General features: G+C 44.4%; 1 protein-coding gene across 1 annotated transcript in view; it reads right to left on the reverse strand.

The window, feature by feature from the left end:
- Positions 1-14,809, reverse strand: part of LOC117525795 (voltage-dependent T-type calcium channel subunit alpha-1I-like) — a 364,422-nt gene extending 349,613 nt beyond the window's left edge. Inside the window, exon 1 of the mRNA XM_034187733.1 lies at positions 14,396-14,809. Within this exon, the coding sequence (XP_034043624.1) occupies positions 14,396-14,799 (404 nt within the window). The 5' untranslated portion in view covers positions 14,800-14,809. The remainder of the gene's footprint in view (positions 1-14,395) is intronic.
- Between the last annotated feature and the right edge of the window lie 856 nt (positions 14,810-15,665).

Below are 15,665 nucleotides of genomic sequence, written 5' to 3' on the forward strand. Positions count from 1 at the left end.
ATCCCACACGGCCTTCACCGCCAATGGATCTGAAGAACACCGGAGCCGCCAAGTCCTGGGTCCCCAGGTGGTCACCGTCTCCAGCTGTCAGACCTGGTACTGCTGGCAGAGAACAGAAAAGCTATTGATGAGTGTGAGTTCGCACACTCAGTAATCCCACAGTCTGTATTCTTTTGGGAGGGAGCACCTCCACCTCCAATCACACACTCGTGCAGCTCCTGTCTAACCACTTATCTGGATGGAGTGTGGAGCGAAGCCGTCGCTGATCACACCTAATGCCAATCCAATGGATAAGGAACACCACAGGAATACGGCTGCAAAAAGAGTCCAGACTATAATGCAGTTTCACGTTCAGCAGAGAAATTACCTCTTCTGATAGCTGATTTCTCGGCGGGGAGGTGGAGTTGCAGTCCAGCCTTTATGGTGGTGGTGATGTGATGTGGATGAGTGACAGCTGGTGCTGATAACGAGTGACAGCTGTCACTCCCGGTTGCTATGACACCCTCTCATGCTTGAAGCCCGCACATCAAGCAGGGTGCCATCTGGTGGTGGTGGGCCTGCAGTACCTCCTCTTCAGCGGCCCACACAACACAATTTTAACCAATATTTAATTATAGCTGCGCAAAAACGCCAAATTACAATTACAGATAAGCCTTTCAGAATAATCACCTCTGACGTGTGCTGACCGCGTTTGCCTCTCACCCTCGTCCTCCTTCACAGGCGCAATGTCAGAATCTGGAGCGGCCCTCAGCGTCCCCAAATGATCGTCACATGGTCATGTTCTCCGGCAATTCAGCCCTGATCACTGCTGGCTTAAATGCAGCTCTTCATTTCTTCATTAGCAGCAGCTGAGAGTCCTTAGATCTGCACCTGAATGCCACAGGTGTCATAGATCATCCTGATAGAGAGCCGCACGTGAGTGCAACAGGTGCAGCAGATCACCGTGACAGAGGTGAGAGACTCTTCTGCAGCACACTCTCCCCAGAGATCAGCCCCAAACCACCTGGGAGGAAAATAAACACAAAAACAGCAAAACGATGCCCAGCCAAACCCCCCAACACACAACAGTACCCCCCCGTCAACGGGAAGCCTCCCGGCGACCGCACAGACCTGACCCGAAAACAGCCCCTCTCGTCGGGGTCCAAAGCAGGAGGTGGGCAGCGACGACACCCCCAGAGTCCACAGCAGGCAACAGGGCCGGGAGATGCGGCTGGAAGGCCGGCTGGCACCAAAACAAAAACACCCCCCAACAACCCCAAAAGAGTCCCAACACAACCCAACATAAAAACAAACACAGAAAAAACCCCAGCATCCCCCCCAGAGAACACCACAAACACACCCCAGGGAAGCACACCGCGGAAAACACAAAAGAAAAACACAGCACCCACCCCAACACCTCCCCAGGGGACCGTCCCATCAAACCCCGGGGAGAAACGAAAAACATACAACCCCAAAAACCCAACAAAGCCCCACAACACAATATAACACAAGCTACAGTAAAAAAAAAAAAACAATCAACGCCCTCCCTCCAACATGTAGAACTCAACTCCCCCCAGAGGACATTTTCGTCAACTCCGGGAGTAACAACCATGGCTGGGGCCATCCAGGAATCCCCAGGCGTATACGGGAGCCTCAACGCCCCCCAGAGGACCGTCCCATCAAACTCCAGGAGACACCCCCACGACCCAGAAACCCCCAAACACGGCCAGTTGGCCCCACAGTCAAACTCCCCCCCAGAGGACCGTTCCATCAAATCCCAGAGGTGGAAAACAGGAGGAAACATAAACAACATAAAAATTCCAAACCCCCAGGGGACCCCAAAAAACCACCCCAGGGGCAAATAAAAACAACGGGAAGCCCCGTTGACCTCCCCAGCACCCCGAAAGACCCCGGAACACCCCCAGAGCCTATCGGCAGACACATCGTGGAAATCGGCTCAGGACTACTGAGCCAGGGAAGACAACAGGAAAAATGTAACCCAGCTCCACCCCCAAGGGCAGGGGAAAACCGGCAATACAGCCGGTGTTGACCCTCCGACTATACTCCAGTCTACCGGGAGGGGTGGACAGCGGAAAAGGCGTACGGCTCTGATCGGCCCCACCGCTCCGACTGAAGTATATTCCCACTGGCCTACACCCCAGTGACGCCAATGGCGAACGGTCAGAGGCTCACCGAGGCTGGAGTGGAACTGGGAATTAACTAAACCTAAATAAGGGCCCGGGAACCCCCCCCCCCCAGATGCAGAGGTTTTCTTGGGATGCCCAGCGTAACCAACCTGCACCACCCCACAACACTAAAGACGAACGGTCAGAAGTGTGTGAGGTTGGGGTTAGGGGACAAGGAAATAAAAACCAACAAAACAAAATAACCCACACCACTAACAAAATTTAAACAACTATAATAATAAAAACCCACGCTTACCTGAGCCCAAGCGAACTCCAATCAGCCAGCCTGTTCACTCCACCAGAACTGCCTCGAGTGCTGTACACAAAAATCAGTTCACAAAACTCCCCATTTATATCCCAAATAATTCCCAAAAAACACCTGGAGCCATATTACTGTCCTGTCTCCTGACACTCATTTGACCGGGGCAATATGGCTGTTCTAACCCTTCCGAGTTGCATTGGCTCATCCACTAGAGGAGCTAGAGGTCCCGTCGGAGGAGTCTCAGTGGAGCGAAGAAGAGGCGGTCCGGACTTGTGTCGGGAAAAGCCCCGAAACACAAAACCCCGCTCGGACGTTCACCCTCTCTCCCGTCCACGCTCTTTAATCCGATCATCTAGACGAATAACCAAGGATATCAACTCGTTTAAATCCTTCGGTTCGTCACGGACTACTAGCTCGTCTTTCAGGGAATCATTCAACCCGTCTACAAACACCCCCCTCAAAGCGGCAGCGTTCCAACCGGATTGTGTGGAAAAGATTCGAAAATCCACAGAATAATCAGCTGCACTTCGCTGCCCCTGTCGGAGGTTCAGCAATCGTTGAACCACGGTATTTGTCTTTACCGGATGATCAAAAACCAAACGAAACTCACGGGAAAATTCATCAAAGGATTCTAGCAGTGATGATTTATTGCTCCACAACGCAGTGACCCACGCCAGGGCGTCCCCTCGCAGCAGATTTGTAACATATGACACACGGCTGCTCTCAGAAGAGAAAGACGCCAATCACTGAGCAAAAACCAAAGAACACTGCATCAAAAACGCAGCACAAGTCTCCACATCTCCCGAATAAGGTTCCGGATGACATATAACCGGTTCAGGAGCCGAACCTCTGGACGGCGAACTTGTCTGTACCGGGCTCGATGGAACCGGAGCTGCAACCGCAGGAAGCGGAACTGCCTGCGCTATTAGCGCCGTAACACGGGCATCTGTCTGCTTAATTTGGATCGAAAGGTGCTGTACTTGCTCCCAAATCATCTCCAGGTGTTTCTGGACTTTTTCCTGAAACGGAACTGCTTCTGCCGCTGGGTCCATACTGGAATGGCCGGAGAATTCTGTTATGGTTTGGACGCGGATTGAGGAGTGATCCAGCGTCTGACTGAACCCAGCGTCAAATAGCCAGAAGCAGTTCCAAAAGAAACAAGTTTTATTTTTTCTCCTTGTGCTGTACATGAAATACTAAATAAGTCTGGTGAGGTGAAGAGGCGGCGCGCTTTCTCAGCATCTCAACAAATTGGAGCCCGAACGTTTTGGACTCAGGAATTCCGCCGACACCCCCCCAGGTGGCTTTTCACAGGACTATACTCTGTGAAGGAGGAACAGAGGTGAGGTTATTCAACACTGTTACCACGAAATATTATTTAGAGGCACACTTATCAGCTACATGTTCAGGTCTGCTTTCGGATTTAGTTCAAAAGGGCTGCTGCTCACAGCTAGTGGAGGATAATCAATCCGCGTGCCACTGCCGTGAGGAGCAAACCAGACAATTTTCACCAATATTAATTATAGCTGCGCACAAACGCCAAATTACAATTACAGATAAACCTTTCAGAATAATCACCTCTGACGTCTGCTGACCGCGTTTGCCTCTCACCCTCGTCCTCCTTCACAGGCGCAATGTCAGAATCTGGAGCAGCCCTCAGCGTCCCCAAACGATCATCACATGGTCGTGTTCTCCGGCAATTCAGCCATGATCACTGCTGGCTTAAATGCAGTTCTTCATTTCTTCATTAGCACCAGCTGAGAGTCCTTAGATCTGCACATGAATGCCACAGGTGTTGTAGATCGTCCTTATAGAGAGCCGCACGTGAGTGCAACAGGTGCAGCAGATCACCCTGACAGAGGTGAGAGACTCTTCTGCAGCACACTCTCCCCAGAGATCAGCCCCAAACCACCTGGCAGGAAAATAAAAACAAAAACAGCAAAACGATGCCCAGCCAAACCCCCCAACACACAACGCTAATAGTGGTAGGCTCATTTATCAGATTCATGTATTCATGTTCTCCAAGTCAAACCCCTTCACAGAGTCGATGAGTCCACCCATTCAATTTGATTCACCTTTAATTTAATCTGATCCAGGTGTCAAATTTGTTCAAGAGCAAGGACGGATGTCTGAGAAACTTTGATTCTGTCACCATGTTGGAGGCGAGAATTGTGTGGTTTATGTGAAAATTCAGTAAGGTATATCTTCTATTATACATTCCAAATCTAAGGTGGAACTCTACTAGTGTATAATAAGGTACTCCTAAATATATATATAAAAAAAAAGGTTGAGTAGGGCTAGAAAGGTGAAACATTCAATTCCATGCTGGGTTAATTAAATATGACCCCCTCTCCCCCACCCACTCCCCCAATAAAAAACAAGTTTAGTTATTTATTTATTTATTCATACGTGTTAAATTTTTAAAGTTCAAAACAAATCTCACCTCTGCTGACACACACATTCAGAGCAAACCACAACTAAGTTCCTAAACTGCACCAGTTCAGTGTGTTTGGACTGTTTTTCTGTTCTGCTCTGAACAATTCATTTCACTAAAAACACGACCGTTTAATTTTGCCACATCCGTCCTGTTTGATATGGGACAAAACGCGAATGAAAAGCTCCTTTTTGAATTTCTTGTACAGCCACCTCAGTGGATCTGAGTCATGTAAACCAAAACCTGCATCGCTGATGTTGTTTATCCTAGGCATTGCAAAAGCATAGGCAACCACACTGTAAAACACAATAGATAAATGAAGTTTCCTTCCTTTTCCCCAGTTTATTCACACAATAACTTACAAAAAAGCTATCGTGTAAGTCATCAAATTAAATAGATCGTTAGTCTCATAAGTATTTGAACAGTAATGTGTCTCACACAGAAGGTGGATGAGAGGCGAGTTAGTGGCATCCAGTGGTGTCCTGACATATTTCCCCACCGCCGGACTAAAAGATGATCTTATCTCATATATAATGGTTGCAAGCAGATGAAAAAAAAATCACTTGATTCCTAAGCATTATGTCACATACCCATTTGCCACATGCTGAACCTGACTGGGATTGTTACAGGGACTAATTTTATAGTCACATGCCTTATGGAAATTAGGAGCAAGTGTGGTTGAAGCTATAGGTACTTTAAAATGAGCGTGTTTGTCTTGCATTTCCAAAGCCTAGATGTGGTGGCCACCAAAGACACCAATACTGGTATCTGATTATGGCAGCAAGTGTACAGTGTGTGTTACATTCCACTACATTTTTGGCTTTTTTATTTTTAAACACCTGATAAATGTGCTGAAATACCAGACATTTCTCCATGTTTTGTGAAAATTGGTTGATTAGTTTTCTAGAAATTCAGCCTTATGTTGGTAAAAGTATTATTTCCTCAATGAAAACAACAACAACAACAACATATATATATATATATATATATCTCAGTGTGTGTAAGGGGAGTGTAAAAAAAAAAAAAAACAACCATGAATCTCCGCCTATTTATAAAGAATGCTGAAGTGAAGTGAGTGTTGAGAAATAAACACCAGAATTCAATAAGAGGCACAGAGTGAGTCATGATGACAAAGTTATGACCAGAACACTAAATGGGCCAAGCGGACTGGGTGGACTCATAATAACCACCCACCCTGGATGATGATTCCAAAGTGCACAAAGTGCATTTGACTTGTCGATCAACCCATGACTCAATCTCAACTCACAACGTGGGAAAGTGGACCCGGTCCATACCGGCCTATTCAACTGAGGAAAGTAACAAAGACACACACACACACCTGCTAATTTAAATACACACATCACTGGTGTAGCACTCCAGTACAAGAGATTGTATCTCAACATGAATGACCGTGATAACAACTTCAGTGGTTCTCAGTGGAAGCTGAACCATGTTGTGTCAAGTCTGAGATGTAGAAAATGCATCTCTGCTGTGTGCAGCACTGTGGGCTACAGGTTTACTGTTCACTTCCAACCAGCAACCTGCAGTTCCTTGATTGGCAAGTTGTGGCTGGCTCCAAAAAAATTAGTTACTCCCATAGAACCCCATGTTAAAATGTCCAACTTTAAAGCAGAAATAAACATTTACAGCCTGGAAAAACAGGGTTTGCTCTCTGTAGCTCCATTTTCTCCATTAATAACAAATGTCAAAGCAGTAAATATTATCACTAAAAGTTTAGCATATTTTAAGCCATAAAGTTAAGAATAATTAGTGGTATGGTCATTTGAGTGACAACTACATACTGGAGTCAGGGCCCAATTAGCAATGGCTCAAGTTGACAGTTTGTAATTTTTGTGCATTTTATGCACCTCCAATAATATGGCTTTCTGAACAGTTAATTGCACCCAGGGACCATCAAAGAATTCTGTGCTCCAGTATTTCCTTTCAGTCAAATTTCGTATTAGCACTGTTAGCCCCAGGTTAGCACTAATTAGAAGGTAGGTTGGTTACATTAGGTCCACTAATGCAATATGTAGATGTGTTTTATTACCTGCACCCAACCCCCGTATCTTATTAATTGAGCGAGCAAACATCCACGTCAAGAATTATTGACATGTGAAAAGAGAATACAATGGTCCCTCACTATAACGCCGTTCACCTGTCGTGGCCTCGGAGTCTCGCGGAGTATTTAGTCCAATTTTGCATGCCTTTTTTTTTTACAGTGTTCTGTGTTCTGCGTGTCTGTTTATAAGAATCTTGTTGCCCAGAAGAGAAAAGAGCGCCAACATCTACGCATAACTGTGTTTGTCACATGGACACAGACACCTGCAGCGAGATGTGAGTGGAAAAGGCGCAGCGCCAGGACGCAGAGGCCCGATCTGTGAAATACTGGTCAGTCACTATTAATAATTTCTTATGTGTCCGACCTCGTAGGTTGATTCGTTAGTTCTAAATGCCATCATAATTTTTTTATAGGAAAACGTTCTATTTTTATTTCTCAAACAAATGTTTGGGCCTGAAACAGTTTGGTATTATTTTCCTACTAAGGTTTGAACTTTGAGAGTGTTTACACACGAGAGAAAAGTGAGAAAATGTTCATGCCTGATTGAGAAAGTGTATAAACTGTGTAGTGAGGGGTTTTACAGCTTTGAAACGTCTATAATAATTGTAAAAAATAGCGCTGACTACGTCGCGGTTTCGCGTATTACGGGCTATTTTTTAGAACGTAACTCCAGCGATTAATGAGGGACCACTGTAACACTTTATTGATTATATACTACAAAACAATTGATATGACGGCCGCTTTTGACGCTCTATTGGCACGCGTCGTGATTGGTGGAGTTCTTTTTCTTTGCCGTCTTCCATGTCGTAAAATGAGGGTGTGTCTGAAGTGGAGTCTGAATATTTATGGGCGTGTTTATTATAATTACAATCTTTTCCACCCGCCGCATTTATCAAGATCACATCAGGCGTACGCCAGAAATGGGCAGGTGCGCACTGCTTGATACATGTCACGGCAACTTTGGTGTATTTCAAGTTTACACCGTAAATTTACACCACAAGTGCGCAACATTGATACATGAGGCCCAATGTGTGCAACAAACATCTTAATGGACTTTATTTCGGTTGAGGATCAAGAACTACACCATGTGGAATGAACAAAGTTCTCATGTTGGATCTGTTGTAGTTCTGAGCATTAAACTTTCAGATTCAGATACAGTGGCTTGCAAAAGTATTCAGCCCCTTGGTATTTCACGCATTTTAATTTGTTTATGGCATTTCAAATACAAAAAGTAAATCAGTCTTCTCAATATAAAAAATTCTAAAGTTATCTTCCTTAGACTCAAACTGAAAACAAATCTCTGCAACTAAAAATTAATAATCCTAACAACTAATAATTAAAAAAATAAAAGCCAAGATGATGGGTTGCATAAGTAATCAGCCCCTTTGGTATAATACCTGTAAATAATCAGTTTGATTGCCAGTTTTCTTCAGACAAGTCAGGGGATGGATACATGAACATTTCCAAGTCAATGAATATGTCTTGAACTTTATTTACTTCAGTTATGAAGAAATCCAAACAGCTACAAATAAAAAGCTTTATAACTGGGGAACCAAAGAGCAAAACATGCACTGTGCACAGTTTCTCCAAATTACAGCCACAGAAGCCTATAACTTCTTCTGGGTTGTCTGGGTGTCTTGGTGGCTTTCCTCACTCTTCTCTTTTTTGCACAGTCACTCAGTTTTTTGTTTTTTTTTTTCCACACAGATTTACCATAGAGTGCCATACTGTTTGTATTTCTTCATAACTGATGTAAAAAAAAGTCCAAGACATATTCAGTAACTTGGAAATGTTCATGTATCCATCCCCTGACTCATCTGAAGAAAATGGCAATTAAGCTCATTATTTACAGGTATTATAACAAAGGGGTTGATTACTTATACAATCCATCATCTTGGCTTTTATATTTTTAATTAATTTATATCACGTTTTAGAGATTTACTTTCAGTTTGAGTTTAAGGAAGTTAATTTTAGAAATGTTTATATTGAGAAGCCTGGTTTACTTTTTGTATTTAAAATGCCATAAACAAATTAAAATGTGTGAAATACCAAGGGGCTGAATACTTTTGCAAGCCACCGTATTTCACAGTGGATTTTAACACTACTTTTACTCTCTGTAGGTGTTGTTTTAGGCCACTCTAAAACAACACTGATCAAGAAGTCAGACACATGCAACACAGAGTTGAGGTTTTGAGTTAAAACCCAAACCCAACTTCAGGCCTGAGTTCTGTTGGGTTGTGTGTGGACCCCAGGTGTTCAGATTAGCAAGTTTCATGATGTGGAACGATGAGGGTTGATCATGGACTTCCAATAATACTGAAATCATGGCTATTACTTCCATACACACAGACCAAAAAACAGACAAACTGCTGCAATGTTAGAAATTAAGAAGGCTCAGAGTACATTATATGTTGAATCAATGCTTGTAAAACGCATCCACAGGCTGAATTCTAGCATTAGATTTGTGCAGATCGACTGGTATTTATTCACTTTTCCCCTCAGGAATTGTAGTGACATACATACCTGGAGTTTGAGGTTTATTACAGACTGGAATGAAAATTCCCTCAATTTGAGCCTTGATTTCATGCATCTTTTTTTCACAGTGTTTTGTACCATGAAGCTGCAACGTGTTGAACAAGAGATCCAAGTTGTTGCGTGCACATTCTCTCCAAGTCACAACCTGCCCCCGAAACTTGTAATGCATTCAGAGTTGACATGGGTGTCTTTAGGCCTGGAAAGGCAAGTGAGGGAAGCCACAAAGCTGTCCAAGACTTCAACATTTCATAAGAATTAATTCAACGCCAAGTGATAAATGATCATTTAAATTCTCTGTTGAGCTTTTATTTGCTGAATTATCAATGTGTAACAAGTGTGAACACACACCTGAGCAAGGGGCAGGTAAGCAACACACTGTTTACATTAAGTTTGTAATTTCTTCACCTTTCACTCAAATTTCCTATCATTTTGCCTTCAACATAAAGCTTTTTAACTCTACTCTGACAAAACAACAAGAAATGGCACGCTCAATGTCCAAATATTTATGGTTCTAAATGTGCATGCTCCATTCACATTTGACATTATTGTCATGGCAACTGGATGTCTCACATCAGGCGTGATGAGTCAGTTGTTTTTTCTTTTCTCTACCCTGTGTGTATGCGTCAATCTTGACCCTATGCTGAACCCTGGAAATCACACCGAGTAACTGCAACAGTGCACAAACTTTCCTGGAACACCTCGCCTACCTCTCCACGCTCTCCTGCGTCCTCCCATCTGTATCAATGCATTTTTCCTTTTCTCCATTTTTCCACAGACTTCCTTTCCTGTTTGTCTGTTGGTGTTTGCAGTTTTTTCATTATTATTTTATTTATTTAGGCTCCATTCTCTGTTGCTGCTTCTGTGCACCACTCATTTGTCCATCTGCTTTTTTGCTCATCACCTCTACTTTTTTACACTCATCGGTGTTACTGCTTGCAGATATGAAAGTTGTGAGCGTGAGAAGTGCTTATCTCACGAGCTCCACCGGCACCATGTGCTCTACCGTGGGCACCGCCGACACAGCACGCGCTGCTTAAATCCACATGTCATGTCACTTCTCCATTTTATGCTGCATGTCAGGTGATTAAAAAAAATTACCTCCACAAAACAAACACCACCACAGTCTTGCCTCTGCAGCTTATAGCAACCTCATCCTGCAATTTAAACGTCTTAAAAATGGAAAGGACATCAACAAAACTCTCTTCATTCCCCTCAGAGCTCTGGAACGTACGCAGACACACAGCAACTGTGCACAACAAATATATATCAAGAAAGACTGGGGGCACAGTCTCAGGCTCAGCAACCTTTGAACAACCATATGGTTTCTCTCCAGCACTTAATAAGATAAGATAAAGATAAACTTTATAAAGTGTATATAATGTGTGTGTGTGTGTGTGTGTGTGTGTGTGTGTGTGTGTGTGGTGTGTGTGTGTGTGTGTGTGTGTGTGTGTGTGTGTTGTGTGTGTGTGTGTGTGTGTGTTGCTATTGTGAGCACAGTGGCTTGTTCATCCAAGACTGAGTAACAGAGCGGCATCGACTTCTCGTCCCTCAACACAAACTCCAACTGAATCAAATTGTATTTCAGAATGTGAATTTAATATTTCTTAATAATGATGATCTTTAAAAATAAATAATTAAAACACGTGCACTCACACAGAAAATGGGCCAGTGGAGTGAAAGGATGTGTAGAGTGTGAGCCATTGTGTGACTCTAAACAGGTCACACTGACCCACTGGTGGAAAAAAAAAAAATAGATCTTAAAGCCTTTAAAATGGCTCAAGTCAACAATAATTTCAATGCAACATCACAAAAATCAAGTCTGGGAGCACGTGCTAGTGCTACAGCATCCATCTATACCTCTCAAAAGTACCCATTTAGCTGCTGCTTCCAGGTGAAATTTGGACAATGTCTGTTTTCTCCAGTGGCTGGAGTCCTCAACACTGCTCGATCATGCAAAATCAAGTGCAGCGCATGTCTGAAATGTCATACCTGACATCCCCTTACAATGCAAGTGATGCTCCTCATCAGAGGCTCCTGAAGTAAGTTTGACACAAAGACATTCCATTAATATTCAAGGATCCACCAAAGAGAGCCAGTACCAAAGACATCCAGTTGTCCCCTTAGGGCCCCAGTTATGGTACAAGTCTGACTAGAGAAGGTGGCCAAACCTCCAAGCATATTGCTGCCAGTGATCCCATATTATAACTGGTCCTCTGTCTGTCTGTGTGTGTGTGTTTCTGAACAAGATGATGTCTCATCTCATCTTCAACTGCTTTTCCGGGTTTGGGCCGCGGGGGCAACAGCTCCAGCAGGGGACCCCAGACTTCCCTTTCCTGTGCCACATTGACCACCTCTGACTGGGGGATCTCGAGGCGCTCCCAGGCTAGTGTGGAGATATAATCTCTCCACGTAGTCCTGGGTCTTCCCCGGGGTCTCCTCCCAGATTGACGTGCCTGGAACACCTCCCTTGGGAGGCACCCAGGAGGCATCCTTACCACATGCCCGAACCACCTCAGCTGGCTCCTTTAAACGTGAAGGAGCAGCGACTCTACTCTGAGCTCCCCACGGATGACCAAACCTCTCACCCTATCTCTAAGGGAGACACCAGACACCCTCCTGAGGAAACCCATTTTGGCCACTTGTACCTGCAATCTAGTTTTTTTGGTCATGACCCAATACTCATGACCATAGGTGAGAGTAGGAACGAAGATTGACCAGTAGATCAAGAGCTTCGCCTTTTGGGTCAGCTTCCTTTTCATCACAACAGTACAGTAGAGCGAATGCAATACCGCCCCTGCTGCGCCAATTCTCTGGCCAATCTCATATGCTCCATCATCCCCTCACTTGTGAACAAGACTCTGAGGTACTTGAACTCCTTCACTTGAGGCAAAGCCGTATTCCCTACCCGGAGTAGGGAATCCATTGGTTTCCTGAGAGAACCACTGCCTCAGATTTAGAGGTGCTGATCCTCATCCCAGCCGCTTCACTCTCGGCTGCAAACCAATCCTGTGAGTGTTGGAGGTCACCCGCGTCCAGCACTCCCCACCATAGAACAGGGTGTGGAGGGATTGCCTTGGATGAGACGTCTCTTCAACATTGTGTTGAGGTCTGGGACAGTGCCTAAGGAGTGGCAAACTGGGGTGGTGGTCCACATATTTAAAAGGGGGATCAGAGAGTGTGTGCCAACTACAGGGGCTACTCAACCTCCCTGGTAAAGTCTACTCCAGGGTGCTGGAAAGGAGGGTTCGGCCGACAGTCGAACCTCAGATTGAAGAGGAACAATGCGGGTTCCGTCCTGGTCGTGGAACAACCGACCAGCTCTTCACTCTCACAAGGATCCTGTAGGGTGCCTGGGAGTATGCCCACCCAGTCTACATGTGTTTTGTGGACTTGGAGAAGGCGTATGATCGGGTACCCCGGGAGATACTATGGGAGGTGCTGCGGGAGTATGGAGTGAGGGGGTCCCTTCTCAGGGCCATCCAATCTCTGTACTCACAAAGCGAGAGCTGTGTTCGGGTGCTCAGCAGGAAGTCGGACAAGACAACGTAAAAAAAAAAAAAAACTGGAAGGATTTTCACCAAAAGGGATTTTTACCACACTTGGATATCTCCGTATGTTTATCTTTTGGAGATGATTGAACAAAGGTAAACAAAAAATAAACATATTTTCGGCTATATGTCAACAATCAGTAGTACTGAAAAGATGAACTAACATTTCTATTGATCAAAAAACTGTTTGTGATTGATTGGTCAAAGTGGTGCCGTGATGAATCCACAAGGAATCATAAATGTAAGTATTTTGTTCATAGAGTGCAGTCAGCCTCCTGATGCTTTCCCTCCTCCCTGAAATCAACTCTATTCCAAACATCTGGGTTCTAAGTTTGACAAGTGACTGATTTAGCCCTTATTTAGCAGGAGTAGGGGAAAAACTACAGAGGATCTTCAGACAGCACAAAATCCCAGTTTACTTTAAACCAGTCAACACCTTGAGATAGAAATTAGTTCACCCTAAGGACAGGATCCCTAGATACAAACAGAGCAATGTAGTGTATCATATCATATCATATCATATCATATCATATCACATCATATCAGATGTCAGGAAAACTGTAATGAACACTACATAGGTGAGACGAAGCAACTTTTACACAAGAGGCTATACCAGCACTGCAGAGAGGTCGCCAGTGGACCTCAATCTGCAGTTCATCGCCACCTGAAAGACACTAACCACACGTTTGAGGACAAAGAAGTTAAAATCTTATCCAGAGAGAAGAAATGGTTTGAGAGAGGTGTCAAGGAAGCATTCTTTGTAAAACAGTTGAAACCCAGCCTTAACCGTGGAGCGGGTCTCAGACACGCTTTGTCCCCTGTTTACAATGTGGTACTCAGGTCAAAGCAGTTTCAGTCTTTTGTTCATGGTAATGAGTCATTCATGTCATCAGGAGAGAGTCGTCAAGCGAGCCATCAGGGGAGGCTTCCGTCCTGTCATTAGGAGAGTGCTAACTAGAGCACAATAGGTGCTAATTAGAGCCATTGTTTAGTCACTAGCATATAGCAGTCAGTCTCTCGGTAGGTGGGGTCTGGTTAGGTTAAAAAAAGTCCAGCTTTTGTTGGCTTCTGGTTTATTCTTCTCTACAAGAGTCAAGACAGAAGTCAGACTACCGGAGCAAGAATTTTAGCTGAGGAAGCTTCTGTGATTTGAAGCGAAACGTCCTCATGTCAAGCAACCCAGTCCAGTCGAAGATTCAAGCTTCTCTACAAGTGACTGAGCTAGAGAATCAGCTGTGAGGGATTTTGGCATTTGTTGGTGATTTGGATTCATGTAAATGTTCCTGCCAGTGCGAGGAATTTGCCCTTGTGCAACAAGAAAGCAGTTTTTGAGCTTTCACATAAATCTTCATACTCACGCCACCGGCGTCACAGATGTAAAAAGGATATGGGCTGGAGACCATGCGGATGCACCAGCTGCGAGGGAAGGTGGTCTGCTTGAGGCAGAAGAAGACCACAGGTACAAGTTCCGGGTAAGGTACGACTAACACACTAGTGTCACTGCTGTCGTCATCATCATCATCATCCTCCTCCTCCTCATCATCTCCAGCACACTCCACCACCTGCTCCTTCTCCTCAAACCTCTCTTCCTGAATGATTGTATCCACCTCTATTTCCTCCTTCTCTTTTTCCTCGGAACATGGCACACGGCGAAGGGAAGTCCAACGCGGGGAGGATGACAGGACCACATCATTGCCATCTTCCCCGGCTGTGGCTGTTGTTGCCCTGGTGATTGTTGCCGCTGATGGTTTTTTTGCTGCAACGTCAACGGCCTCCTCCTCCTCGCTCGTCATGGCAACCCAACAGTCTGAGATGATGAGAAAGAAGACAGAGTGACCATTTAAAATTTATATACCATAAGTTAACTCCAATTCATTGATTCTCAGGAAAAAGTCAAACTTTTTTCTACCATAACTTTCCTCATAATAACACATTTGACAACAGGAAAACATTTTAAATAACTATTTTTGTTCTACTATTGATTGATCCATTATTTTCCTGGCATCACTTGTGTGACCAGGTCTATAGAGTCCAGGTCAAGACCAAGACCTTATCGTGTTGAGTGTGAGTCAAAACCGAGACTTTTGGATTTTGGAGTGGCTGAGACCAGGTCAAGACAGAGTGGTTGGAGGACGCAAGACGGAAACCTTAAAAATACAATCTGAACTCACAGAATTTACATTCTGAACTCATGAGCTGGTTCTGGCAGACAACTCAAGCTGTGTGCTACATAGACACTAACAGTAGTCATTCATATACTGTAGTTACCTCATACCTCCCACTAAATCACAATGGTTACATGATCCCCTAAAACACTACCTCTAAATTAGGCAAGCTTTTTAAGTTACAACAGTTTCCAGTTCCCCCTCTGTTTGTCATGTGACTGCTGCTGCTGTTCCCCACCTACATCCCAGCATCCACCTGTGGTCTGCTATCTCAGGAGAAAAGTGTGTGTCCAAACATCACAAGCACGTGCCGGAGGGGAGTGACGTGATTGAAGACTATCCGACAAAATCAAAACTATGTTGTTGTATTCTCCTACGCAAGTTGTCTGAATGAAATGCTTCTTATTGATATTTGTGCTTCAAATTAATTTTTTGTCGACAGATAGAAAGCATTCATCAGTTATACATTTCGTAGCTAAATGAATGGGTTTTAA

The sequence above is a fragment of the Thalassophryne amazonica genome, chromosome 15 (assembly GCF_902500255.1).
Source record: "Thalassophryne amazonica chromosome 15, fThaAma1.1, whole genome shotgun sequence".
NCBI lineage: Eukaryota > Metazoa > Chordata > Actinopteri > Batrachoidiformes > Batrachoididae > Thalassophryne > Thalassophryne amazonica.